The sequence below is a fragment of the Scomber scombrus genome, chromosome 15 (assembly GCF_963691925.1).
Source record: "Scomber scombrus chromosome 15, fScoSco1.1, whole genome shotgun sequence".
NCBI classification, from domain to species: Eukaryota; Metazoa; Chordata; class Actinopteri; order Scombriformes; family Scombridae; genus Scomber; species Scomber scombrus.
Window position 1 is genome coordinate 19,332,533 of NC_084984.1, and position 27,887 is coordinate 19,360,419.

At 38.9% G+C, this 27,887-nt stretch overlaps 1 protein-coding gene across 1 annotated transcript in view; it reads left to right on the forward strand.

Annotated features, from left to right (window-relative positions):
- The window catches only part of LOC133994936 (leucine-rich repeat transmembrane neuronal protein 4-like), a 933,350-nt gene extending 907,284 nt beyond the window's left edge, over positions 1-26,066 (forward strand). The window contains exon 4 of the mRNA XM_062434181.1: positions 25,731-26,066. Coding sequence (XP_062290165.1) covers positions 25,731-26,066 — 336 coding nt within the window. The remainder of the gene's footprint in view (positions 1-25,730) is intronic.
- Positions 26,067-27,887: the final 1,821 nt, after the last annotated feature.

The window sequence follows — 27,887 nt, forward strand, 5'->3', positions numbered from 1 at the left end:
TGATTCACTCCTTTTTAGTGACTTATTGTTGTTTTATATTCTGTAATAATCTTTGAACTTTTTCACCTTGATAAAGCACTGTGTAACTTCTAAAAAGCACTTTATTCAAATAAAGGTCAGTGATAATTACAGTTAGTCTCTTTTAGCAAGGTTGTTATCACCACTTTGGTTTAGTACTAGCACATAGTAACAACCTGGCAGAATGTGTGTTTTTTAATTAACAATACAGCAGCTGTGTTGCCGTTGCAGATTGCATGGTCATTTAAGAACACAGTGCAGAGCAGAAGGAGGTAGGGGAAGCCAAAACCTGCTAGAACTAATGGTGAAATGATCAAGAGTCAAACATCAGTTGAGTTAGATTATAGTTGGGCTCCCAATATGTTTGGCTGATGTTGTTCTTTCATTAATTAATTGTTTAATTGTTATTGGGCAATCACGTGATCCACTGCTGCTATCAAAGAGATTATTCCCTATCAAGAAAACCGGCAGTGTCAATTTATTGAGTTACTTAATTCAATTTACTTTATTGTTTGGAAATTGTTATTCAGTTCAGTTCAGTAAGTTGTTTTTTCATATTTAATTAGTATTAGTATTTATTTAGCTTACATTTTAGCATGATGACAACTTTTCATTGTCATTTTTCAGAATTCTTGGCATTTTATCATTATTTTATGTGTAATGTATTTATCATTTTCCTTTGGAGCTTGACAAGATGAAAAAAAAGGCCGGAAACCAACAGATAGCTATATGCTTTTTACATTTTCACATTTTAATGACAGCTACTTCTTATTGTGTATGATTATCCTCATCCTTCACATAAAAAAGCCATACAGAACAAAGTCTCATCAAGATCAGACAGCTCAATTTGTTTCAAAGTCTGTTCTTTTAACAGTCTAATGCTGATTGTAGAAGTTCTCATCTGAACTGCCTCTCTTAGCAAAACACAAAACCAAATCATTCTGCTAATATGAAAACCTGATGTTCATTTAAATAACTTGCTATGCATAAGGAGTATAATAATGACAACTACTCCAGGGTGCCACATTATGTGATTTCAAACAGCATTTCACAGCCACAAATGAGACAAATCATCTGAATTAGATGGCAGTAAAAAAACCCTTAACAATGTTGCATATGTTTGTAAAACATATTGCTTTTTTCATTTATTTTAGGAGAATGTGCTCTTTCCAGCAACTCTGCCATCAAAGTAAATACATTTAAAAAGGAAAAAAAAACAGTAAGTGGTAGCTGATTTTCCCTATCAAGGTGAAATGTGTCCCACTTTAGTGATTTCCAAAAGTGCAGTAATAATCCATTGTACCTGTGATGGCAGGGAAGTGAAATACAGAGCCTTTATCGAGTTGACTTTGCATCAGAAACTTTGAAGAACTTTTTCGATATGTGTCTGGAAGAATCACCATGGAAACGGTCGTCTTAATGCCCAGGACATGACCACGCAATCAGACCACTTAGCAAGCAAGTCAGAGGAAGGTGATTCTTGGCTCCCTCTCCTCCCAGTAATTCGGTTACCACTAGGCTGTCATTTAGCCCAGGCAGACTGACATGACTTTAAAAGTAAGGAGGAAACTGCAATTACCCTGGGAGAACTTCAGTAAAAAAAAAAGGCTAGAGCCAACAGCCTGCTTTCATGTCTACACTAACACACAGGAAATGAAGGAATGGCTCCATGTTACACATCAGTGAGGCTGAAGAAAAAGTGTCCTCAGTCTTTTGTTTCCTTTTTTTTTCTTCTCCGCCTACACAAAGTGCTGCATTTTGAGGCTTTTAGATGTGATAAGACTCTTGTACCATCATCACTACGCTAGCAATGTCATGTACATTGGTGTGCTACACATCAAATACAGCCAGTATCTGGCATTTGATAAGGAGCTGATTCAAACACAGTGATATGTCTACTCGTATAGACATTAATCTGACGTATGCTGTCCAACTGATGATATTTCTTGAAGGAGATTTCCCCTTTGGAGCTTTCATATCACAGAATGGACCTTAATCAATTTGTAACTTTTTACTCTGTACCACTTTAATCTGTATTTTATAGATTAATGTTTATGCATATGTGCAAGTATCATACATGCTTGAATCAGCATAACGTACTAGTGTTTAATGCATTTGATGAGGACAAACCTCTTGGAATTGACTCTAAATCCCAGAAAAAAGACCAATCCTATAACTTCAAATCGTGCTTCATAAGATTCAGCTTATTTCATTATCAAAAGTAATAAAATAATGTATGTGCTATGTCTGTTTGTGCTTACAGTGCAAACAGGAACATTTAATACATAATTATTTTCCATGGTACAGATTTACTCAGATGTGAATGTGAGTAAACACAAACTAAAATCTATTAATTGATTTTCTTTGTTTTTTTAAAGGGGCTCAAGCACTGCTCAATAACTCTATTGCAATTTGACACTGTTTATTTACAACATACGAGCATGAGGGGAATGTAGAAGCCCAAAACAGATTCATCTCAAATGGAAATAATAAAAAGAAAGGCAGTAGGAGTTCCCACTAACATGTAGCACTGACATTGTATATTGAAATTGTATGGAAATTTAAGGGGAAAAAAGATTTTATTGTGGAAATTGTTTTCATTTCAAAGTAGCTAAAAAAAATGCAGCTATACAGTGAATGTAGAGAATATGCTATGTGCCTATAAAGGAAGTAACAACTGAGGAAAAAATAAGATATTTATAGTGTTAATGATAATCCAGCATTTTCATCAGCCAAATACATTCATTGTGTGTTAACTTGCACTAGAAATTGAAACTAGGACGGAAACAAGAACAGACATGACACTAAAATCAAATTACCCTCAAATCAACCCCTACTGCTGCAACAACATGGATGGAAAAACACTGCTGGAGGTATTGTTTTCATTTATTTTAGGCCTACTGTTTGTGTTACAGTTTCTGCTTGTAAAAGTTATGTGATCTGAAATACATGCAATATGCTTTCACATCCTCTTGCATGGTGACACAACGACCAGTCCAGATACCCGCCACTTGCAAAGGTTTCCAGAAAATACATGGCAGTATTCACCACCAAGCACTGCATCTGAGTGGGTGTTCAGTGCAGTGGGGAATATCATCATTCCATTGAAAGCATCTCTCAAACTCAGCAGGGTTAATATGCTGGTTTTTCTTGTGAGGAATACCAAGTGGCAATAGGAGGAGTCACTTCAACCGCCCTGCGAGAGAGCAGGGGAGAAAGTCGGCTATACTAAAGCAGAAATATTATTATTTCATTTTTATTATTTTTTCTTTTTTTTATCCAAGCATTTGCAGAAACAGATGTGTGCTTCAGAATTTTTATTCATATTATTCAACTTTGCAATGCATGCAAAAAAGTGACCTTACATTCATTTAAAAGCTCTGGTCAAGGCATTTGAATGAATGAGAAATTAAAAGTGGACATGACTTTAAATTTAATTTATTAGACCATGTATTATTATTATTTATTTATTAGTTTTTTGTTTAAACATGTGGCCAATATCAAGAAATTGCTGCAACAAATGTAGTCTTCTTAATTTAATTCTTAACTCTGCAGTGCAAAGCCTTAGTAAATGTCTAATGGCCAATCGGCTGTTTCTGTTCTTAATTGCACATTTAGTTTCATGAACAATTTGTTCTTTGTTCTTGCAGGCATGTTACTGTCAATAACCAGTGTTCAGTAGCCTATGTTTTCTGTTTCAATAATGTACGACATGACTGCTGAATGGAGACCAATATTCCTGCTGCAAAGTCGCCTTTTAATGACAATAATGGAATAAAGAAAATCATTTAGAATATAGAAGCCGTAAAGAATAGATTACTGCAGGAATAAATGCATTTGAAAAGTTTATTTAGAAACCAATTATTTCATAACATCTGAGGTCTAAATTATTATTTGTATTTATTTATTGGCAGTTACCTCTGGCAGGTTTGAGTGGCGTGGTTAATTTGTGCAGAATGGAAAAAAATCAGTACAGCAGCTCTAAATAACACTCTGCTAAAAGTCTTACAGGGTCTAAGCAGAGTACATAAAGCTAGGTATTAGTATTCTTCTACAGTATGATCCTGCCTTAAAACAGATGTGGCTGTATTAATGAATTTCTGTATTTCTCTAATATCCATAAATATAAGAATTTGTCTGTGGTGGCATTGCAAAAATATAGCTGAGTCTACTGAGGACACGAAATTTTGTCACCTCTCACCGCCCATGGTCCATTACGAGGGCTGCTCTCACAGATCTGTACTGCACTATAATGTGTGGAATGTTTGATTTGGTAGTCAGAGCAGAGCAGGCCAGTTATTTTACATCTGTCAGCTTTAAATTATGTTGAAGCACATGCCAGGATACAAGTCTAGCTTGCCTGTTTGTGCTTAGTTTGTCTGTGTGTTTAGTAGAGACTTCTGCCAATCACTGAAATGTAATTTTCAGTAGAACTAAAGTAAAATATTATGGATTTAGGTCACACAAGGGAATGCAACACCATAAAATGTACCAGAAATGACACAGCAAAATATATGAATACACCATATATATCAATCTATTTCAGAAATGTAAGCATCCTCACCACATATGTGCATTGGAGGGTTCGATTATCCACATCAAACTTGCAGAAGTTGCAACATGGACCAAGATTAGCTCCAAACTAGTTGTGATCTTGATCTCATACTTAGGGTGAGCCACAGAGAAACTTTCCACTTCCAGCAGATGAACAATGTCAAACTCTGCTCATCCATCATTTTACACAATAAAGCTAAAGCATCCAAATAAAATAAAAACAATAAAAAATACTCTTGAGCAGAGGGGGACTTTAAAAGTTGAAAGGCAGGATATCCGCTCAGTTTCGCTGAATGAGCGATTGATTGTCATATATGCAAAGACAGCAAAAATCCATCACTTGTGCGCTGGCAAGCTGACTGCCACTATAAGCCAGATGGACTCTGGAGTGCTAGTTTGAACTGACACTTGGCTCGGAACATTGCAGTAAAATGCCTACAAGCTACAGCTCAACCCTTTGTTGTTTCCAAGTGCAAAAGTTATTTCTAAAGACTTGACATCTAAAGTATCTTTACTCGAGTCACTCGTATATGTTTGATGCCTCTGCAATCTGTTCATTAGTCAGCTCATCACCAAAGGACTACTTTGTCAGGTATTGTATATCTTGCAATTATCCGTGCACTGAGAAAATTAAATTGTGATGAACAGTTTACCTCCATTTGAAACATTAACATTACTGTCAATTTGAGACTTTGCCAAAATGTGTTGCTTTTGGTAATTGTGTTGGAGGTTTGAGATGAATCCCAATAAAGCTGCTGCAGAACTTTATATTACCCCTTAATTTGAAACCTTTAAATAGAGTAGTGATGTCAAACAAAATGATTTGAAATGTAACTTAAAACCTTCAGCACATTATGCAGCTGCTTCACATTAAGTCATTTTTCTGCACTGGGAAGTTTGCACTGTAAAGCAGCTACAGGCAGTTTGATTTCAGAGACTAACCTCCCTAAAAAATATATTACAGCATTATAGTAGTTTCAGCAAACCACCCCACTCCCCCAACAACATGACATATCACATCCAAAGCCCCCTACTACCCATTAAAGCCCTGGGAGAAAAAACTGAGGTGATGTGACATTGTTACAGAGCCACATAGGGAAGAGATCAGGGTAGATGGAAATGAAAGAGACAACAAAATGTCTCATAAATTACTTTAACACGAAAGGCTGCTGTTTGTTTCCCATTCTCCAAAGGTCAGGAAATGTTGGCGTCTTTTAACCATGACCAACATCATAGAACATATAGCATAGATCGATCACATGTCAATCTGAGAATGGCAATGTCTGTGGTTCAGCTGGTCAGTCGGGCGATTGGTTTACCGCTGTAGTGAATTGGAATATCTCTACAGTGTGATGAAATTCCATTGTATATGGTGCATACTGTATAGTTATGATTCCGAGATGATGAATCCTAATTATGTTGGTTGATCCCCTGACTTTTCCCCTAGTACTATTACCAGGTTTACTCCAGTGGTTTTGAGTGAAATGTTTCAATAACAATTGGATAGTTTGCCATGACATTTGGCACATATATTAATGTTGCACTCACAATGAATTTTAATTAAGGTTATCACTTAACTCTTCAGATCCATTATCATGTCAAATTGTTGTTTGTCTAATACTGTGGTATAGTGGAGTAAAGGTTAGGGGTTAAGGTTAGGGTTGGGTTAGGATACTGTGGTATAGTGGAGTTGTAAAAAAAGAAAAAGAAAAAAAGAAACATAAATAACACAGAAAAACTCAAGGGACAACAGAGCTAATATGGAAAGGAAAAATGTGCCATTACATTTGGTTTATGACTTGAGAATCTCAAGACAATCCCACTGTTCTCAATCAAATGATAGCATGCTAACACTCAAAACTAAGATGGTGAACACTGTAAACGATACACCTGCTTGTATCACTATTAGCATTTTAACATTCTGATAATAGCATTTAGCTTGAAACACTGCTATTATAGCTAGAGTAATTATAGCCTAACAGAGCTAATGTATACTATTACTCTTGTTCTAAATTAATGTATTTATTTGTCAGTTATCAAAATATGTGTTAGGCAGGGAGAAAAAAAAAAACAATGCTAGGCTTTTCACCCAATCAATATCACCTTGATTTCCAGTTTAATGGCTTGTGATGTGACAAGCTGTTTGATTCCTAAAATAAGTTGAGAATTAAGTTAAAATTAACTTCTAACAACTGGATTGGCTTTAATCAGTTTTGATTTGAGGAAAAGAGACAGATGAAGGTGACGACCATGATGATCATATACTTTAGCCTTTAAATCTTTGTATAGTCGTAGATTTTACTGTGTCTCCGGTTCATTTGCGCAAACCCGAACTTTACAAGAGAAAGGGCAAGGTGACAGAGGCAGTTGAGTGAACGAGAGAAATGAGATGAGCTAAGAGAATAACTCTGTTGCACAGGAGTGACAGTGAGTCTGACAGTGTATGGAAACATATTGCTGTAGGCTTGGACAGACTGCTCATCAAAGTGCACCAGGCTGGGATATTTTGCTGTTTTAAAATTCTGATCAGGTTTGGATCCCCTCCCTGGACGACCTTATTCTGGTTGTACAAACTGATCTGTTAACAGAAGAGCTCTGAAATCTTGCAGTGCCCCTGCCTAAAACTTAGGTGGTACAAGAGTCATTTTATGGTGTGGAAATGATGTGATGTGACGTGATGTGATGTAGGCCTAAGAAGACAATCACTCAAACTGTGAGTCTCAATAGTAGATATTTCTTCTACATTTTTTTTTCACATAGCACATGGTGTGACATCCATCCCTTCATTTTTCCATACATGCATTTTCAGAGTCATGAAGAGGCAGGCTGTTTTCCCAGCATGCATTGAGTAAAGGGCAAGAAGTTAATGACGAACAGATTCTTTCATTTGGTCAAAACGTGTGAATCCTCATTTTGAGCATTATTAGTTGTTAGCTTCAGTCTTTCAAAAACACATACACTGTATGTACATTTGCTCTCAGTTTGTTAAAGATTTGTTTGTATTTTTTATTTTTTTTTAATTGTTAGTCGAGTAGTGTTCATATTATTGTGTAGAACTCTTCAAAACAACATTATATAATGTTTTTCGCTTGTTGTTGTGTTCCATTACTCACTGTGTGTTTGCATGTGAGTTTATTGTGTGTGTGTGTGTGTGTGTGCGTGCGCGTGCATGTGTTTGTGTCTTCACATGTGCAGTAGGTGTGTGTACGCAGGTTTGCGTTTATGGATGATGCCATAATTCTGTGTTTATGAGGAGGGGAATATGTGGGTGGATCATTAGGGGTAGGGGGGAGGGAGCGCCGATAGGGGTGCTGCAGTAATTTTACTAAAGGCAATTTGAATATTGTTGCTTCATTACAATAGCAATCACCAAGACCCACCTGATGAAATATTTATCAGGGATTTGAGGATTCGGGGGTTTTTAATTACCATTTGCTAAACAGGCATCTCACAAGGTTTACTATGGTGCCATCAGTCCTGTCATTCAGTGTTTGCTCGTCTCTGCTTACAGCGACATGTTTTGCTGTTTTCAGTGTGCATTACGAGTAGAAGAACATGGTAAACTAACAAAGGAAACTTATTGGTTTTTGTTCTCATTAAAATGCTAGGCTGTCTTCATAACAAAAAGCTTGTTTTTCAGTAGTTGACTATAATGTATCACAGTGCAACAGGCCAATACATAAAACAAGTCAGATTAAGTCCTATTTGGTATTATGAGTTTTTGACTCAGATAAGTAATAACTTCACAAAAGAAACTTGAAGAATAGCAACACAGTAAGGATATGTCCTCTAGGAAAGACATACATACAGCAGGTCTACAGTGAGTAGGCAGAAGTAGCAGTAATATAATTACAGTGTAGAGTCACATAATTACAATGCACAAACAAGAACTTCAAGGTAGCAGGTATGAAGTATGATCAGCTAGGTCACATTGGAGAATAAGACAGAAATGGTTAGAAGTGAAGGTGTTAAAATTGTTTCAAATGGTTGGTGGGATAATTAACAGTATTTAGGTGATAAGATAATGCAGTACATTGAATTGAAATAAAATGTTGATAAAGCCTATAGATGGATGGACAGACGCATAGAGAGACACCGAAGGCTTTAAAGTCTCAACTAGGGAATTACATGTCTTGTATCAAAGTAAATGGAGAGGGGTGAAACAGGAACCAGACTACACTTCTTGTCAAACAATGGAAAGGTGATCAAAGAGGTTATTTGTGAGAAAGTCTCTGGATTCCTGATGACTAGCTTTCTTACCTTCATGGAGTTTAGTTCTGTTTGCACTGCGTCTTATTGAAATTCAGACTGCAGATGTTCTAGCCTCAAAGGAACTGTCTGGTCAAGGTTTCTCAGTGAAAAGGTTTTCTCTTGAGGGATTTGCTCTCCTACGAGTGTATGCAAAACTGTCCCCTCAGGGACTGCCTGCAACGACCTGGATTTTCCCGCGATTACTTAAGCCCTATGGCTAATTACCTTTTGAGATGAAAACATACGCCTCCTCATTAATTCAACACTCAACAATCTATCATAATTACTGCCAAATAAGTTGTTGTTATCGCTTTAATTTAAATTAGTGGCTGTGATTCTGCCTCAAATGGATTTACACGCACGTCGGTGCACATACTTGTGTAAAAGAAAATCAGTCAAAATACACTATGTGTTTTTGCTCTCTATTGAATTTTCAATGTGTTTAAAAAAAAAAAAATGCTTTATATATCACAGAAATCAATTGTGTAAGTTTTGCAAATTGGATGCAAGATATTAACTTGTAAATATGTGTTTTTCAGTGTTTTATGGCATTACATTTCTAAAGTTGACTGACAAAGTCATTTTATTGTACAAGCCAGGGACTGTCATCCTACCCAATATCTGTCAGTGTAGGATGAGCTCACCTTTTCCTCCATTTCTTTTTTTTTACTGACATAAATTCTTCATACAAGGGCATCTGGCAGCCGCATACAAGTTATCATTATGAATAAATTATTGCTCCTCTCTCCTTTGCTCTCAAATTTTCTCCCCAATCAAATAAGCTACCTACCATTCGCTCAAAGTTGCTGCCTCACTCCTGTAAGCCTTCCCACTAATGCAATTGAGGAGTGAGTGTGGCGTAGCCTTTTGCCAAGCTAAAATGAAAACAAACTGGCATTTCACACGTCACCCAGACAGATATTGTGGAAATTTAAGAAGCTGAAACTGTGGTGAATTATTAAAAAAGTTAAGGAGGAAAAAATGAAAAAAAATCCAAAAAAAACACAACCTTCCTGACCTTATCGCAACATTTAAAACAATCAGACAAGGTTAAAAAAAATCTGGCAAGAGCCAAGAGAGAAAAGGAGAAAATTATTAACCATGAAGGCCACATGCTGCTTTTAGATGCTTTCCGTTGTTTGTTTGCTTAAGTAAGCTTTGTTAAAAGACCATCTGTGTCCGAATGCTGTTGAGGCGTTGCGTGGTGAGCCAGGCTGGGGAGCAGATACGGAGAAGGTCTGCATATCAGTCCTGGCTGTTGCCCAGCTCCCTTTGACATGTCTTATTAGTCAGGTCTTTAAAAGCCTCGGCCTCCCTTCCCAGGCACACACTCCTCCCCAATATCCCTGATTAAAGTGCGACTGACGCTCCCAGTGTAGAGCCAAGTTGGCCACACAGCGTTTATGTTGGGTCATGCTCATTACTCAGACACAGTGCCAGTGCCGCCACGACTGGAAGCAGCACATAATGCAAGACATCGGCAGCCAAGAGATTTGGGAACTTTTGAATTCATTAAGGGACAGCAGAAATGAAACTACAAATTGTTCTCCTTTGACACAACCTGTCATTTTGCCTCTTTAATATGCATTTGGGCACTCGGCAATGGGTGCAGGAGATTTACTGTATAAGCAGAGCTGGAGGCAATTGAAATTTGTTTGTTAAGCCATGAAATAACATCAGCGTGCTCTGACTTTGATCATTTGCATGTATATAGATAACATAAAAATATAAAGTCAATGCTGTTTAGCTACACACTGGCCTGTTTTAGGGTTAAGTTATATTACACCAACCAGATTTAATGTCAGTGATGAGAGTTATTGTGGTTGAACCATGATCCCCTTGGGTATTAGCCTAGTAATTGCTTTGGTATTATTAACTAATACATAAAAAATGGTAATTTGAATAATCATTTAGTTATTATGGTGTTAAATCTTCATTCTGATTGTCATATCCAATCTGAACTTTTGCTAAAATGAATTGTCGAGTAATTTAGTTCATCAATAGGTCAATGGACAGAAAATTAAATGCAATTATTAGAATCAATTAATCCATCTGACAAGGACAAATTCCAGAGGTTAACTGTTTGTCATCACTGTAAATTGAAAAAAATTGGGTTTTGGACTGTTGGTTGGATAAAAGAAGCTATTTAAAGTTGTCATCATGGATTGCAATAAATCTCAAAGGCCATTTTTCTTCAGTTTTCTGACATGTTATAGAGTAAATGAATAATCATTGCATCAAAAATATAATTAACAGAGATAATAATGGTTATTTGCAGCCCTAATTGAGACTGAGTGAAGTGAGCCAACGTGAGACCTGAAACAAACAAGTAACAATTGTGAGCTCATACTGTACACTGTAAGCTTTCTGTCTCGTTTCCATTGTTTCCCAGATTCTCAGCTCCCACCTTCATTAGTGGTGGTAATTGTGTATAGTGCTGGATGTGTGTTTGTGTGTGTGTATGTGTGTGACTGTGTGAAAGCAAACCGGGCAGAGAAACGTGTTGAGCATTGAGTAACATTTCATGGCCCATTTGCTGTGGTCTGCAGAAGCTCCTTTACTGTACGTACCGTCGAGTGGGAGGAGGTTGTGATGAGCCGACGGTGGGCACTCATCGGTGCGTGAAGGGGGCCTCGATCCTGCTCTCTCCTTCTCTGTCTTTCCCCAGTTTTTTTCTTTTTCTTTTGTACTTTTTTTTCACTCCTTTCCTGTAAACCAGCTTCATGTGTGGAGTTGTGTATGTATTTGTTAGTGTGTCTATGTGTGTTGTTTCACAGACCTGTAATCAAGAGTCACTGCACATAAAGGGACCTACAGTCATTAAGGAATTAGTGGGAGGCTAACGGCTTGTTTAGAGAATCAATTAGTTTAAAATGTGGACATGTGGCCACATTTTCACACACAGCTCTGCGAGGGAATGTCAAGGTTGTACATTGTGCCTCTGAAGTTAACTCGTCCTTTATGACTCTACGACTAGTACAGTCCTGGGATGTCTCTTTAATCACGGATTCTAGTCTCAAAGACACAGCGAAACGGCAGCTAGAGTATCTTTAGCTTCTGTTCACTGACATATTTAGGGCCCGAGCGGCGACTGCAAGTCGCCTGGCGAAAGCCCTATTGAAATTGTAATGTTTATTATTATTATTATTATTATTATTATTATTATTATTATTATTATTATTATTATTATTCTTCCGACATTTCGTGCCCCAATTTCGCCCCTTTCCCAAATGCGAAAATGCTTATACTTTTGCACGGACGTCCGGCCTCATCCGAAATTCGATATTTTTGGGTGGTCGCACATGGTCGACGCAGAATGGTGGAATAGCGCCCCCTACAAAGTCCAAAAATGCCCATAGGGAATTTTGCTAACTTTGTCCTATGCTCACAAAATTCGGTACACATATGTATTATACCCACATATGCAAAAAAGCCTCTTGACCTCATGACCTCAACCCAACAGGAAGTCGGCCATTTTGGTTTTGATTTTTCCCGCCTAAAATTAACTCCTCCCACAGCGTTCGCCGATCAAGTTCAAATTAGGTACGCAACATCTCCAGACCTAGTTGAGCTTAAGTTGTGCTCTGCGCATCCGTAGGTCAAAGGGCGTGTCTGCCAGGGCTCAACTAACTTTGGCGTGCTCGCCATGTACATACGAGTGGCTCTCACGCCCACATACTTCATCCAATCAGCTTCAAACTTGCTGGACATGATGATGGCTCCGCCCTGAATGTCCCGATATATTAACTTCCCACGTAACTCATAGCGCCCCCCGGTGGTAACAGGAAGTTAACTAAGATTCATCAAAATTACATACTTTGCCCCATCAACTTCATTCAGAACCAGTTGGTGAAGCTACATTATGAAGACTGTGAAGCTACGAGTAATGGCGTCCGTGTGGCGACGCGGCGACCATCAATTCCTCGCCATGAAAATACGTTTGGCTTTTTGATGGCTTTATTGAACTCGTATCATCATGAAAATTGGTACACAGGTCCAGGGTGCCGACCTCAACGTCTCCATTCGCTCATAGGCGATCTCACTCGTGTCTCCCCCTAGTGGAAACAGGAAGTGCCATATTTTACATCATCATTGTGCGATTTCCACAAAACTTCACATGTGTAATCACTGTCCCACCCTGAACGCAACCGCTTGTGTTTTGTTACACTCTACTGCCCCCTGGTGGATGAACCATCAACCTCTCATAACTCCTTCATGCTTTGTCCAATTCATTCCAAACTTCACATGACTGATGAGTGGCTGCCCTGAACACACCAGACCACACCAGACCATATGTGTAACTGCCTGTGACTGCCCCCTAGTGGATGAACGAAACATTGCATTTTTGGCCTCCTTCCAGGTTTTTTCTCACTTTCTGCTTCACGCCACAGCCCCGCCATGCCTCAGGCCCCGCGGTGGCATGGGTGAGCGAGGGCCCGCCATCGCCGCTTGCGGCTTTAATTTTAGTTGAAATGCAATATGAAGGCAGGGTATCATTTCAGGAAAAAATTGTATTGAATCTTTCAGGGATTTGATTTGATCGCTTGGAAGTGGGCGTTATTTAGTGTGAGAGAGAGAGAGAGAGAGAGAGAGAGTCTCCAGAGTGCCACATAATTCCTCTGTTTAACTGTGCAGGACTTTTTACCTCCACCCACACTTGCATCACCTGTGCTGTTGTGTCAGGATGTGGAGGAGGAGGAAGAGTGATTCAATTCTAGCCACTTACATCAAAACTGTTTTGTGAAATGTAAATAGTTAAGAATTTTTGTCATGTTGACCCTAAAAAATACACTCCCTAAAAACCCACTGTGACCCTGCTGTTAAAAATATTCAAAATAGTCTTTTTTCCTCTTTTTTGAGCCATGTTTGTGGCATGGCACTATGGATAGCAATGTTGGTATGTTGGTTTGTCGGCCGGTTATGTTAATGTTTGTTGTTTTTAGTGTGATGTCTTGATAACTATTAGATGGATTGCCATGAAGTTTGGTACAGATACTCAAGAGGATGAATCCTTAAAAAATGGAGATCCCTTAATATTTTCTCCAGTGCCATAAAAGTATCACTTACACTTAGAAATATCACCACAACTACATGATGCATTGGCACTATTTTTTGTACAGTCATTCATGGTTTCCATACAATGAATTTTAATGACTTTGGTGAATGACTTTTCCTCCAGTTCTTCCATGAGGCTGACTTTAGTGGTTTAGGTGAAAAGTCTTAACTATTGGATAGATTGTCATGAAATGTTGGTACACACATTGATGGTCCTCTTCGGATGAACTGTAAAAACTTTGGTGCACCCCTTAAGTTTATCTCTTTTGCCCATCGGTAGATAAAAATGTCTTTCAAGTTTATGACTGAACATCTGCAAATCTAACAACATCCCCAACGGCATCAGCTATTTTTATTTGCTCATTAAACCTGCCAAACATCAATATGTTAGCATTTATATTGTGAATGTGTTAGCATTTAGCTCAAAGCAAAGCCTCACTAGCTCACTACCATGGCTGCAGACTTGTCTACTTGTCTGGTCTTGTTAACATATATTTGACATATGGGCCAATGACGTATAAGGATTTAGAACAACTCAATTGTAGAAAAATAAAAACAAGCATATCTAATGCAGTAGTTCAAACATTCAGAATGTTGTGTACCTGAAGCTCCATATTATACATTTGAAATTAAGTGATTTTAGTGGGTTTTTCAAGATTAATTGGCACTGGCCTTTAAAAAGAGTCATGTGGTGCGACCACGATTCATCTTGAAATAAATTAATTTACTTAACACGCTTCACATCTTTTTTTTACAAGTTTTCAGTAATATAAAGTGTTTGGAAACAAAGTATTTGCATTTTTTTTTAAATCTTTGTAAATGATGGTCTTTTATTTATATAAGACATTTCGAGATGAATCATGGTCGCACCAAATGACTTTTTTTTCAGGCCAGTGCCAATTAATCTTGAAACAACCCCACTAAAATCACTTTCAAATTATAATATGAATTGTCAGAATGTTTGAACTACTGCATTAGATATGCTTGTTTTTATTATTTAAAATTGAGTTGTTGAAAATCCTTATACGTCATTGACCCATATACCTACAGATAATGGAAGAAAATAATGCAGGAACATGGGTAAAGCACTTGCTAAAGATATTTTTACTTCAATGTGTCTTCAAAGTGGATGTTATAGCCAGAAAATGCTTATTTACCAGCACCTCCAGTCTTTTATGCCGGCTTCGATTATGTTAAGTACTGCAGATGTCAACACGTAGACAGATGTGAGCTACTACACACACATAAGTCTATTCCGCTGACACACAAAAAGACACACACACACATTAAACGTGCAGCTGGGAAGACCTCCTCTTGGGATGTGCTGTCTGAAAACAAACTGATGGTGTTTAGCATCACACACCCTCAGACACGTCCATGCACACCGCTCTGCTGAAAAGCTGACTGGTGGGCTCCGTGTCATTGATGCCCGCCCAGTAACAGCTGTGCTGACTTCCCCCGCAAAGCTAGAGCAGCATCACAAAACTCACCAACACATAGATGAACAGGCACACACACACACACACACAAACACTGTCTTGCTATTGCATACATAGAAGTACTGTTTGCTGAGGTGATGACACTTTAGTTGTTTCAATTAATGGAGGTTTTTAGCCTTAATTTGAATGGATTATAATTTCACATGTTCACATAAACTTTTGACAAGCGAGAGATGTCTATGTATACAGTGCATGGTCCCCCATATACATACTATGTACATATACATATTTGCACACCTTGCATATACTGTATGGTGTTAATTTTTTAAGATGGAATATATACTTTAAATGTCTGAAATTGTTCTATCATTCATTATAATATTTACTTTTATTTAGTTTTGCAGTTAATGTGTTTGAATATTTGAATTGTCAGTTGAGTTTGGCCTTTGCTATATTGTTCTATGTTTAAAAAATGTCTACTACCACCACCACCACATATGATAATAATGATAATAACAATAGTAACATTTTGTAAATGTTATATCCAGTCCAACAGAAACTTGTAATATTTGTGATATGTATATAAATTTAGACCCGTATATAAATCTAAGCAATATCATGGAATATAACCTGTCTTGTATGATGATGATGATGATGATGATGATGATGATGATGATGATGATGATGAAGATGAAGATACTTTACATATGTGAAGGAAAATCAACTAAATTAAGTTCAAACTAGATTCAAGTCAAGTTGGTGCCTTTAGAATTGGGAACCATGGTAACCATACTGACACAGTACTCTTACCTTTATTATATTAACATTATACACCATTACTTCTAAATGACACATCCAATCTCCGGTTATTAAGTGGGGAATGTATCACCATTGTTATTACAGTTATAAACTATTTCATTAAGGAATATCAATCATAAATGAAGACAAGGTAATAATGAGAGAATGATGCTGTGGTGGGTGGCCAAAGTATAATAAATGCAAATGCCAGAGTTCTCATGAAGCTGAGCATATTATACAGGGCACTGTGGGACAGGGTTAGGCCTATACCAAAATACTTTCAACACCATAAACACTGAACCTTTACCACAAATATACAGTCAGCTTTAAATATAGTCAGATCAAAATTAATGATGTTAATAAAGTATCTCTATAACTGTACAAAGAGGACAAGAGATATATGAACACGAGAAAAATAGCCCAAAATGACATAATATAGTATAAACATATACTGGAAAAAGGAAAATGCGATAATATTATTAAAATGTACGGGGGAAAAAATAATGTAATTTCTTTTTAAGTAATACTGTGAAAAAATAACTGTAAGGTACAATAACCAGTGATTCTCAACATAATTCACAGGCTTGCAGACATTTACAAAAGAAAACAACATTAATGAGAATATAAGAAAAGTAAAATCCTCTGCAACATTTTAGTGGGAGTCTGTTGCATCTCCTCTTCACTTTGTTATGCTTCTTTGTGCCACAATACGGTGAATTGAGAGGATCAAAGTGTTTGGCTGGGAAAGCGGCATACTTTTGAACTGTAATGTTCCTAAAGCCCAGGGAGGCATTAGCATTGTCTGCCTGTGGCACTGTTACTGCCTCCTTAGCTGCTCATAAAAGCGTGAATGCAAAAAAAAAGAAGAAAGAAACACAACTTCTGAGGGACACTGGAATACTGTAAAAAATGAATTTATGGGATTTGACGCTTTTTTTTTTAAGAGTTATTGATGACTCCCCTAACAAATTAGAGCCGATGCACGGAAGTAACACAGAAACTCAAGTATCCACAAATGGAAGGAGGAAATGATTTGCAATTTCCTGGTTATTAGGTGGAGTAGCTGTTAATAGAGGTGTTGCTAAACAAACAAACAAAACAAATCCTAATAGAAACTCTATTCAAAGAGCACCTTTTAAAATTACAGCACATGCACCAATCTAACATGCAGAAATAATAATCATGAACACAAAAGCAGCAAAAGTCCCAAAAAAGCAAGTTTAAGGATGGATTCAAAGGACGACACTGGTTTGACCAGCTCAGTCTCCTTGGCAGTTTGTTTCAAAGCTCTGGGGCCTAATGTCACCCCACAGTGTGTCCAGGCATACGGAGATAAAGATCCAGTTAGAGGCAGGATGCCAGTCATTGTCAGTTGGAGCACATGCAGGTACAGGTGGCAGAGATCCAAAGTGGTAAAAATGCATCCAACAGTGCAGCACTGGGAGTTGAGGGAGTTTTTCTATCGTGTAAATGTCTTCTGACAGGTAGAAGCAGCGGCGTACAATATACAATATACAGTAGGATGTACCTACCTCAGCTAAGGATCACACATAAAAGTGATGCACATGAACAGCGACAGAATAACTTTGTGTGTGTGTGTGTGAGTCATTATATTTTTATGGAGATCCCAAACCTTGCAGCAGCACCTTGGGCATTGCATCTCCGTTTGCATTGCGCTCAAAGTTCCATCAGCTTCTACTATGACCTTGTTTGTCGGTGACCTTTCAATGCACTTTTAATGTAATGACAGCTGTCCCTCACATAACCCACGTGTATCCAGTGATGAACAAAAAGAATGATAAAGCTTCACGCACCTTTTTGATCTTCAGATTCTTACTGTCTCCTTCTCTGAGTGAGGAGAGTACCTTCATCTGTCTTATACATAAATGGCTGTGGCCCAGGAGGTAGAGAGAGTCGCCCACCGATCTGAAGATCAGTGGTCCAATCCCCTAACTCCCTGGCTCCTCCAGTCCGCATGTCAAAGTGTTCTGAACCTTGCTACTGAATCCCAAATTGCTCCCGAAGGCTGTGCCATGGGTTAGTGATTGTGTGTGTTTGTGTGAATGAGCTTTAGAAACTACTCCTGATGAGCAGGTTGGCGCCTTGCACGGCAGTCTCTGTGAACGGGTGAATGTTGGCATGTAGTGTAAAGCGCTTTAAGTGGTCGGAAGACTAGAAAAGCGCCATATAAATGCAGCCTATTTACTATAATTCACAACAGCTGCACTTGTTGTTTTCCTTTTCAAACAGCCATGGCACTTTCTTGCTACCAGGAGCGTGGTGACGTTCTACAAATTGCTACTGTACTGTACTGTAATATATGCTCCACCTTGAGGTAATCACAGCTCTTACCACTCATCACGTGTAGAGAGCCAGACTCTGGGACCAGGATTAGATCTGTCCACCAAAACTCATTTGGGTCTGTTTCAGTAATGTTAGATAATGATGCTGATGTTAGTTTGCAAAAGAAAGCATCAGTAAATACTATGTTAGACCTGCTCTCTCTTCCTGATAGTGGCAGCATCATTGGCACCCTTTCGGGGCTGAGTATGTAAATTACAGTATGTGCTCAGTGCTAAACAAGCCTGAAACAGACCAGAGCTTGAGAAATGGCAGGAGGTTTCGTATTAAAGATCTCACCAAAATCAGTTCTGATGCACAGGATGCTACGATTAGGATGATTCTTATGCATGGCATGCCACTTCCAATTTCTAAACTCATATTTATGCAAAAACCATTTGCTGCATACAATTTAGCCTAAACATAATATTTCAGCAAATGAATGATTAATGAATAAAGTGCATTTTCACACATGAAATACTAGAATTTAGATGTGTTTTGTCATACAGGGGTCAAGCTATAACTTTGACTTCACTTAAAACGCAGTAGACAATAATCTAGCTGGAAGGAAGCATAGTCCATTGGTGGATATAGGATGAAAAGAGCCTGGATGAAAATTTAAGTGATAATGATGGGGAAATCACAAACGAAAAGAAACATTTGCACTGCGGTATTTTCACTTTGTGATAAAAAGCAGGAACCTCTCCACAGCTTTAGACAAACCAACGACTCAACAATCGCTCATTCTCCATCCAAACCACGTATTTTTAGGACATTTGGAAAGTAAATTGAAGTGTCACTTTTGTGTTTTTGTTAGTTTGACCAGATGTTATCCATTTACATTTTTGGCTGTCTCCTCTGTCAACAGACTATTCAGTGTGAGTTATTAATAATTTCCTAATGCTGAGAGGCAGAAAGACAAGCTGGTAGCATCCCTAATGAGCGAGCTGTACCTTGCCACGACATGAGGGGCCGGTGAATATCAATAGCTCCTTTTGTTCTCTGAAACTGACATACAGTTGTGACCAAAATTATTAGCCCCCCAGGAATTATGGAACATTTTCCTAAAATTCTTCCCAATGTTTGCAGCATTGATGAAATTCGATATAATCAAACATTCACCAGTGCTTTTTAGTAGCTTTTGGTACATTTTCGAATATAAAATAACATTTTAGGCTAGATTTATATCAAATATAGAGAAAAATGGGGATGTCAAAAATATTAGCCCCCATGATGGGGTGGTCAATAATATTTCCCCCAATGTGAATTATTGCCTTCAAAAACACACCTAATTAACCAATCAGCTTTCAAACCACACCTGTGCAGTCAATTGGCTTCCTAACAACACCTGAACATTAAATCAGCATAAAAGGACTCCAAGGAACAGGGCACTTGAACACATTATTGAGAGGGACTACTTTTACTCACCATGCCAAAGACAAAGGAAATCAGTCTTGAGCTCAGAAAGAAGATAGTGGAGGCTCATGATAAGGGGGAAGGCTATACTGCCATTTCCAAGCGTTTCACAGTGTCTAGAACCACTATACGTTGCATCATTGCCAAGTACAAGGAGACAAATTCTATAAGAAACAAACCTGGGCGTGGTCGTAAGCTCAAGATTTCAAGAACTTTAGAGAGGAAAATTGTCAGAGATGTCAGCAAGAATCTCCAGACATCTGCCAAGATGATTGTTGCTGACCTGGCCTCTTCTGGAGTTGATGTTTCAAGGAGCACAGTTGTGAGGGCTCTCCATCGTGGTGGGCTTCAGGGCCATTGTCCAAGAAGAACCCCTTTACTCAAAGAGCGGCACATCAAAGCCAGACTGAGGTTTGCCCGTGAACATTTGAAAGGTAAAGATGAGTTTTGGAAGTCTGTGCTTTAGCCTGATAAGACTAAACTGGAATTGTTTGGGCACATGGATCTTGCTTATGTTTGGCGAAGAAAGGGAGAGGCCTTGAACCCTAAGAACACAGTTCCCACAGTTAAACATGGCGGTGGGAGCATCATGCTGTGGGGCTGTTTTGCAGCCTCAGGCACAGGGAGCCTTGTTCGGGTGCATGGCATCATGAAAAAAGAAAATTATGTTGACATTTTGAGGGATAATATGCAGAAATCTGCTCGTAGTCTATCCTTAGGTCGTCGCTGGGTCTTCCAACAAGACAATGACCCAAAGCACACATCGGAATTGGTCCAACAGTTCCTGAAGGATACCAAAACCAAGGTCCTGGAGTGGCCCGCACAGAGCCCAGACCTCAATCCTATTGACAATCTGTGGCGGGTGCTCAAAGTGAATGTCCATGCTCGGAAACCACGCAATTTGGACCAGTTGGAACAATTTGCAATGGAAGAATGGGCCAAAATCCCTCAGGAGACCTGTGCCAACCTAGTAAAGAACTACTCTAAGAGGTTGTTGTCAGTTGTGGCTCAGAAAGGGTACACTATTGACTATTAATGGCCAGGGGGCTAATAATTTTGGATTTCTCATTTTTGCCCTTTTTTGTTTCAACTCATTGTATCAATAACATATCCTAATCAAACTTGTCAACTTTTGTCTTTGTAGTGTCTTTGTTTCCACAATAACAAACACGTGTTGTTAATGGACATTTCCATGGAGAAATCAAGAATTTTGACTAATTTCACAAGGGGGGCTAATAATTTTGGTCACAACTGTAAAGAGCTAAGTCAGGTCGTCTGAGATTTATGGGTCTTTCAGCAGCGCGTGTTCCTTTTTTTAGAGTTGCCCTGAAAAAAATATAAGTGGAAACACACACACACACACACACACAACTGATTAAACAAAAACTGTTTTTAATCTTGCGTTTTCCTCTGTTTTTCTGCCTCATTCTGTCCCTCCTTCGTCTTCTATTAAACATATTCACAGATAGGCGTACATGCATAGACACACACAGACACACACACACTCTGCATGAGGCCAGATTTATGCCCTGACAATTTGATAGAATCCACTGAAACGGTTAGGAGTTAATATTGGTTAATTAATTCATTGGACCTGGGCAGGGAGCTGTGAGCAGAGCTGAGGTGGGCTGGGGTGTGTGACAGGAGATGAGGTGGTGGTAGCGGCGGCGGTGGTGGTGGTGCTGGTGGTGACGGCAGCTGGGTTGGTGAAGGGTTTAAACTGAAAGGGGAATGAGGGGAGTAATCCACTGAGTGCCTATAATGTAATGAGTCAGCCACGCTTAATGGAGTCCATTTGAGGAGGAAGGAGGTAGGCAAAGAAGGAAGGTAGTGGTTCTGGAGGTGCGTGATTGAAAGAAAAGCTGGGTGGGAGGGTTGAAAGGAGATTTTCTAAAAAAAAAAGTACAAGCTTATATTAGCACCACACCAGAAAAACATGCTTTACATGGCTACAACTGTATGCAACTGCTGAATTTTAATGCTGCACTGCATCACAGAAGCATGTTACAGTAAAGCTTGAGGCTACAAATGACACTATTTTTATCTAAAAGAGAACTGGTGTTAATGCTTCCAGAGAGGCTTTATCTTGGCCCCATGATTCAGGGTAATTCCTGAACTGCCAAGCTGCGTTAGCCCAGACTGCTTCTATTTGACTTTGAAATCTGTCCTTGCTCAAACACACACACACACACACACACACACACACACACACACACACACACACACACACACACACACACACACACACACACACACACACACACACACACACACACACACACACTCAGCCAGTATATATCTGCATTTCATTGACACAGTCCATCCTATTTTTAAAAATTCTGCCTTAAATTCTCTTAAATTCCATCAAGTACACTTTCCCTGATCAGAATTTGGATTGCTGTATATGATAAGTACACTAAATCTGCAAGGATACGGGTGATGTGGATCTTTTACCAATGACTCTATTTATCTTAAAATCTTCTGTGTTTGTTGGCTTGTCCTCTCCTTGCTTTGCTTCTCAGGAGCATGATTTACATTCAATTTAGAATCACCAACAGCGTGGCATTTGTTTCCTATTTGATAGATTTGAAGTTTCTTTTTATCTTCTTCTCTCGGCACACATTTCTCACCCGCGGTGTCTAACCATGCAGCTGGTTTTAATTTCATGTGCCGAAGTTTTGAGTTTTCTGCTACTGGAAATGCCACCACTTACAATTTCCATAGGGATTATGTTTTTCAAAGAATATCAGGAGAAATCAGATCTTTGTTTTTGATAGGATCAGTTGCTTTTGAGCTTTTCAAATGTCATTTTTCAGTGCTTTGGAATATGACAAACCAAATGCAATTTGCCTTTGTCATATAGGAGAGGACACCTAGAGATCGATATCTTAAAGTCTTGGTACTTAATGCCAAAACTGTCTGCATGTATATTACCAGAGATGAGTAGAATAATAGTTAATTTTGTCATTTATAATTATTCTTTTGAAGATTATAAGATTTCACTTTTTCAAAAACAAGTTCCTATAGCTCCTGTTCCTAAGATCTGGTTACCATCAAGTTTAACTAAAAGACTGTACGCAATAGAGTGCAGATCTCCACCTGTCCTGTATGATCAAGATGTCAGTGACAATAACAGAAACAGGGACTTATTCATGTTGTATCATACCTAACTTTAGTTGATCATAATATATCAGGTGTGGAATTAATCAGAAGATGCTCCGCAGATTATTTTTGAGTTACCAAAAGGGTAGTTTTGGTAACGGTAAAGTGCTCGAACTAGTTACAATTCTCAGTAAGTAACATTGTTATTTAATGAGTTACCGTGATACGGTTCTGTAATGCATTATTTCTAAAAGTAACGTAAACCAACACAAGTCGTAACACACACTGTTAAATGGCGAGGACTGCTGAAAAGAAAGATGCTTCATGATAAGCTCGTAAAAAATGGTGTTATAGGTTTTTCAAAAATTGTGATTCACCGTAACCACGAGAGGTCCTTGATCATACAGTCATAAATGTGCACACAAAATATCAGACTGATGGGTCCAGTAGTAGCCTAGATTAACTACAGATGGATACACGGACACGGACGGACACACACACACACGTCCGATTGCATGATTCCCTCCAGTCTTACACCTTTCAGAGATAAAAAATCAAATGTTCAGGATGTGCACGAAAGAAGGTGCAGTTGTGACACTTTCTTCCAACACCTCCTCCGAGTCAGGGGTTGTATTATTCATGCCTTCCGTGTTAGTGTCATATCTGTAGCTCCTGCTGTTGTTGTGTGCTTCTTGTCGCCTGTGTGTACAGATCTGATGATCTGTCGCTCCGCCAGGCAGCGGTGCTGAATCCAGGTCAGCTGCAATCTTCCCCTGCTGTTTTCATGGCCTGTTAAAAATCTCTTAATTGGCTTCATCTTCATCTTTTTTTTTTCTAAGGAAGAAGGAGTGTGTAATTTAGAGTTAAAGAGATGAACTGTCAAAACAGCCTCATCTGTTTGTTTGGCATTGTGTTAAGGTTTGGGAGGGGAGCACAAGACCACACATAGCCAGATGTGACGAGTGCTACTGGCTGTGACACAAGTGACATGGCAGTGGAGAGAGAGTGCAGGCTTATTTGCTCTAGCTCTTGTACTAAAAGGTTGAGCACTAAAGCGTCTGTGCTTTTGTCATCTTTGGAACGCGTGTGTCATTCATACATGAAATCCCATCCAAATATACAAATGCACATATTTTTATTCTTCTGACAGCCAGTAAGGATTAAAGTGCAATCCAGGGGTGGGACGAGTAGTCTGACTTCTATATGAAATGCTTCTCACATCTGAAAATGTGATGTAAAACATCCTCGCAATTAAATGAGAGTATAGCACTAAAATTCAGCCGGCAAAAAACAACCCATAGTTACGTTTATACCATCTAGCGGTTGTAGTAATGCACTCCCGAATAACCCATAGGACCATAATATGCCGTTTTCCAAAACCATTATAAATCACTGTTAAATAATTATTATGTTTCGTGGTAAGACAACGCTGTTTTTAATGTCTGGTTAGGGTTAGGGAAAGATCGTGGTTTGGGTGAAAATGATCATTTTAATGTGGTTTATACTTCCTTAAAGTTGTGCAGTCTTCATTGTCATGGTAGCAGTAAACACCTCAGAGTTTTTTTTTTTTTTTTTTTAATCTCAAATCTTGGTTGGAAACCTGATACTTGCGATTGAAAATGGGAAGTGAAGAAAAGTCCACTTTTAGCCATCTAGCTATCTAGCCATCCACCCAAATCACTTCCTCATAATAAGGAAAGAATAATCTTATCAAGTCACCTTATACTGAAGTCATCAGAACTGCATCACAATAAAGGCCGCTATATGGCGTCAAACTTAACTAAAGGTTGTTTTAGAATTCAGAATTTTAGACCTGTGCTGTTGTTTTTCTTGTGAGGATAGAACAAAAAGGAAAAAAACAGTTGTCGTAGATGCTTCCTGGCACACATTTTTGGAGGGTCCTTGCAGCAAATGGGTTTTGGGCTGCTGGAGGCTCAGGTGGTCACCATGTGAGGATGTTTACAGAGGGCCAGAAGGCCAGAAGTGAGCTGCCAAACTAACTGCTTTAGGCTTAGAATCACACAGGCACAATGAAATACTGTGTGGCAAATTAACTGCATTGGAAAAATGAAACATCATTTCAAAGCGATTCATATCTTTTTGAAAATAAATCATCTGTAACAGTTATTGATCAGTCCACCAAGATCACCAAAAAACAACAGCTGGAACTATACTCAATTCTACTCACTTCACATGGAATTTTTCAAACATATTTGAGCACCAGAAATTAAATTTTTTTTCTCACCTTAATTCAAATGAGTTTAAAGACATAACATCTTAAAGCTATACCCATAAAACCGAAACAGTTTTTACTTGTTTGTGTGATTATCTTGAACATATATGATTTACATGTTAAAAGTGAGGTAAATATCAGGTTGAAGAAAAAACAGTCAACTAAAATTGGGATTAAAATCTGATTTCAAAACGGCCCATCTCTGTAGAACTACTGACTTCACTCTGGTGCATAATCATTTCAGTCATTGATCACCAATGTTCTATATTGGACTGATCACCTAGTAGCAGAAAACACTTTTTTACTACACACACCTCTTTTTCATTTAACTAAAGGGATAGAGTTTGCTGCAAACTTGGATGCCTAATTTTTTTCTGTCTTTTTTTCTCTTTTGCTCCTTCATGTATTTCCTTCACTCATATACAACTCTGTCTGTCTCCTCTACTCATCCTTTATGCTCTCCATCACATTTCCCTTCACCCTCTTTCTGTCTTTTCCTCTACGCTGACTCTCCTTCTAAACAGGTCCCCCACCAGATGGGCGCGCTGACCTTCTACCGCTACGAGCAGCCTATCGTAGACTACTGCCAGGCTCATCAACCCCTGAGGCTCAACATGGGTTATGAGGGACCCCCACAAGGCCTGGAGGGCCTGGAGGACCTGGGGCCATGTGATAGGGGCACTATACAGACAGTGGCGCTGCCTGCCGTGCCCTCTGCCGCTACTATGGGTGCCCCTGTGCCAGGGCCTCGCTCTCCTCCACCACCTCTCAGACCACCAACCGAAGGTCCCAGCAGCGGTCCTTTTCCAACCATTGAGCGCACTGGCACACTCACCGGCACACTCAAATTTGGACGCTAGCGAGCTGAGTCTGGATGTTAGAAGTGGGGCAAGGGCCTCTGATATACCTTGACTTTGACATGAAGGGGCAGGTGAGGTGGTTATTCAGTGGGGCCTTGTTTTCAGAACATGAGAACGTGAAATAAGATGACAACATTTTCTAATTCTGCCTGGAGGGATTTAGCATATGAAATACACAATCTAACCAATATACAGAAGAGGCTGAGACATTCTTACTGATTATTATGATTTGTTTTTTTCCAAAGCACCTCACAATCCCCTTTACTAATGACTCATGGGAGGTAATCTATTATAATTATGACAAAAAGTATAATCTCTTTTCCAAATCTGGTTTGTGCCATATCCCATGATAACATCCCAGGGCACCTGTTCACAGCATAACAGCTGCCCACTTGCGCTGAGTCAGGAGTGAAAGGGAAAGTGCAATAAATAGAACTTCTCAATCACAAAAAAGTGAGAAACAGAGAGAGTGATATGAAAGATAAAAGAGACATTGAGCTAGGCGTCATGTGGCGAGCAGGAGGCTTCTTACTATGATTATTATTACAATTTCTAGTTAGTAGTTGTTAACAAAGGCAAATTCATATCAATATTTCATAAAGACGAGTCATTTTCGCAAGATAATTACATAAATATTCTCTTTCTCTTGTCTTATTGTTTCTTTGGATGTGAGATCTCATTCTGAATTCCATTAATGTGCATGTCAAACCAAAGAGTTCACTTATATTTTTTTTCTTTAAACGCACATAAGCTACTTTCTCTGAGGGCATTCTTAAAATGCCAGTTGGTCCACTAAACTCTGCGAACTCACACTCACAATTAAAACCAAATCTCTTGGTAGTCTCAGATGGACTGAGGCTGCCTTTACAGATTAGCAAAATAATCAAGTTTAAACATAAAAGTGAAGTGGTGAAACTGAAATTTTAAAGACGCATTCATTGTAACGATTTTACTTACCTCTTCCTCCCTCTCTGTTCAATTGCTATACATGATTGTGATAACGTGAAGAACAACAACACCACTTTCAGAGAAGAGATATTATGGCATGATCCATACGTTTCTTCAACACACAGGGGCCCTTTAGCAGAACGGCAGGTCTTTGTATATGATTATATCCCAGCTGAACGACTCACTATGCTTTAAAGAGGTAATCAAGGGGGATTCATGTGGTAAAATAAGTACATTTGATTGCAATGTATTGTACATATTCTTAAAGAAGGTCCACTTTACTGACAGTCAAACCTCTCTCACTGCCCCAGTCATATGAAACATTGCAGAGTCAATGTTTGACTTTCATCACACTGGACAATTTGGAGAACACCATGTTGCTGGGTTGGCAAAGCTCTGTCTATGTGCTCCCATCACCCCTCCACCACAGAGGACAACAGTGCCTAGTGGGGGCATGTTGAACCAGCACGTTATATCTGTTTGACCTGCGTATGAACCCACGGACTGTACTGGGAATATTGCCTGACATCTCCTTTTTCTCCTGAAAGTGTGCAGGACTCGGTAACCTCTTGGCCACGGTGTAGAGCACTGCAACACACTGACTCATGGAACTGATGAGAACTTTAGATAAGGCTGTGGTGGCCTGTCAAATATCATCTCCAGCTTAAATCCAAGCAGTGCACCGGGTTCGTTTTCTACATGTCAAGTGGTCATACTCTTCGGAGTGATGGAAACTGTGCTCGGTCCTCCCACAGAGCAACTCAAATTGCGAGGGGCCAAAATTTCTCATGAAGGTGGTTGTATCCTCAAGATAAAAGAAAACATAGGGAATTATTTTTTCTTTTCTTTTGATATTTCTTTTTCTTTTTGGCT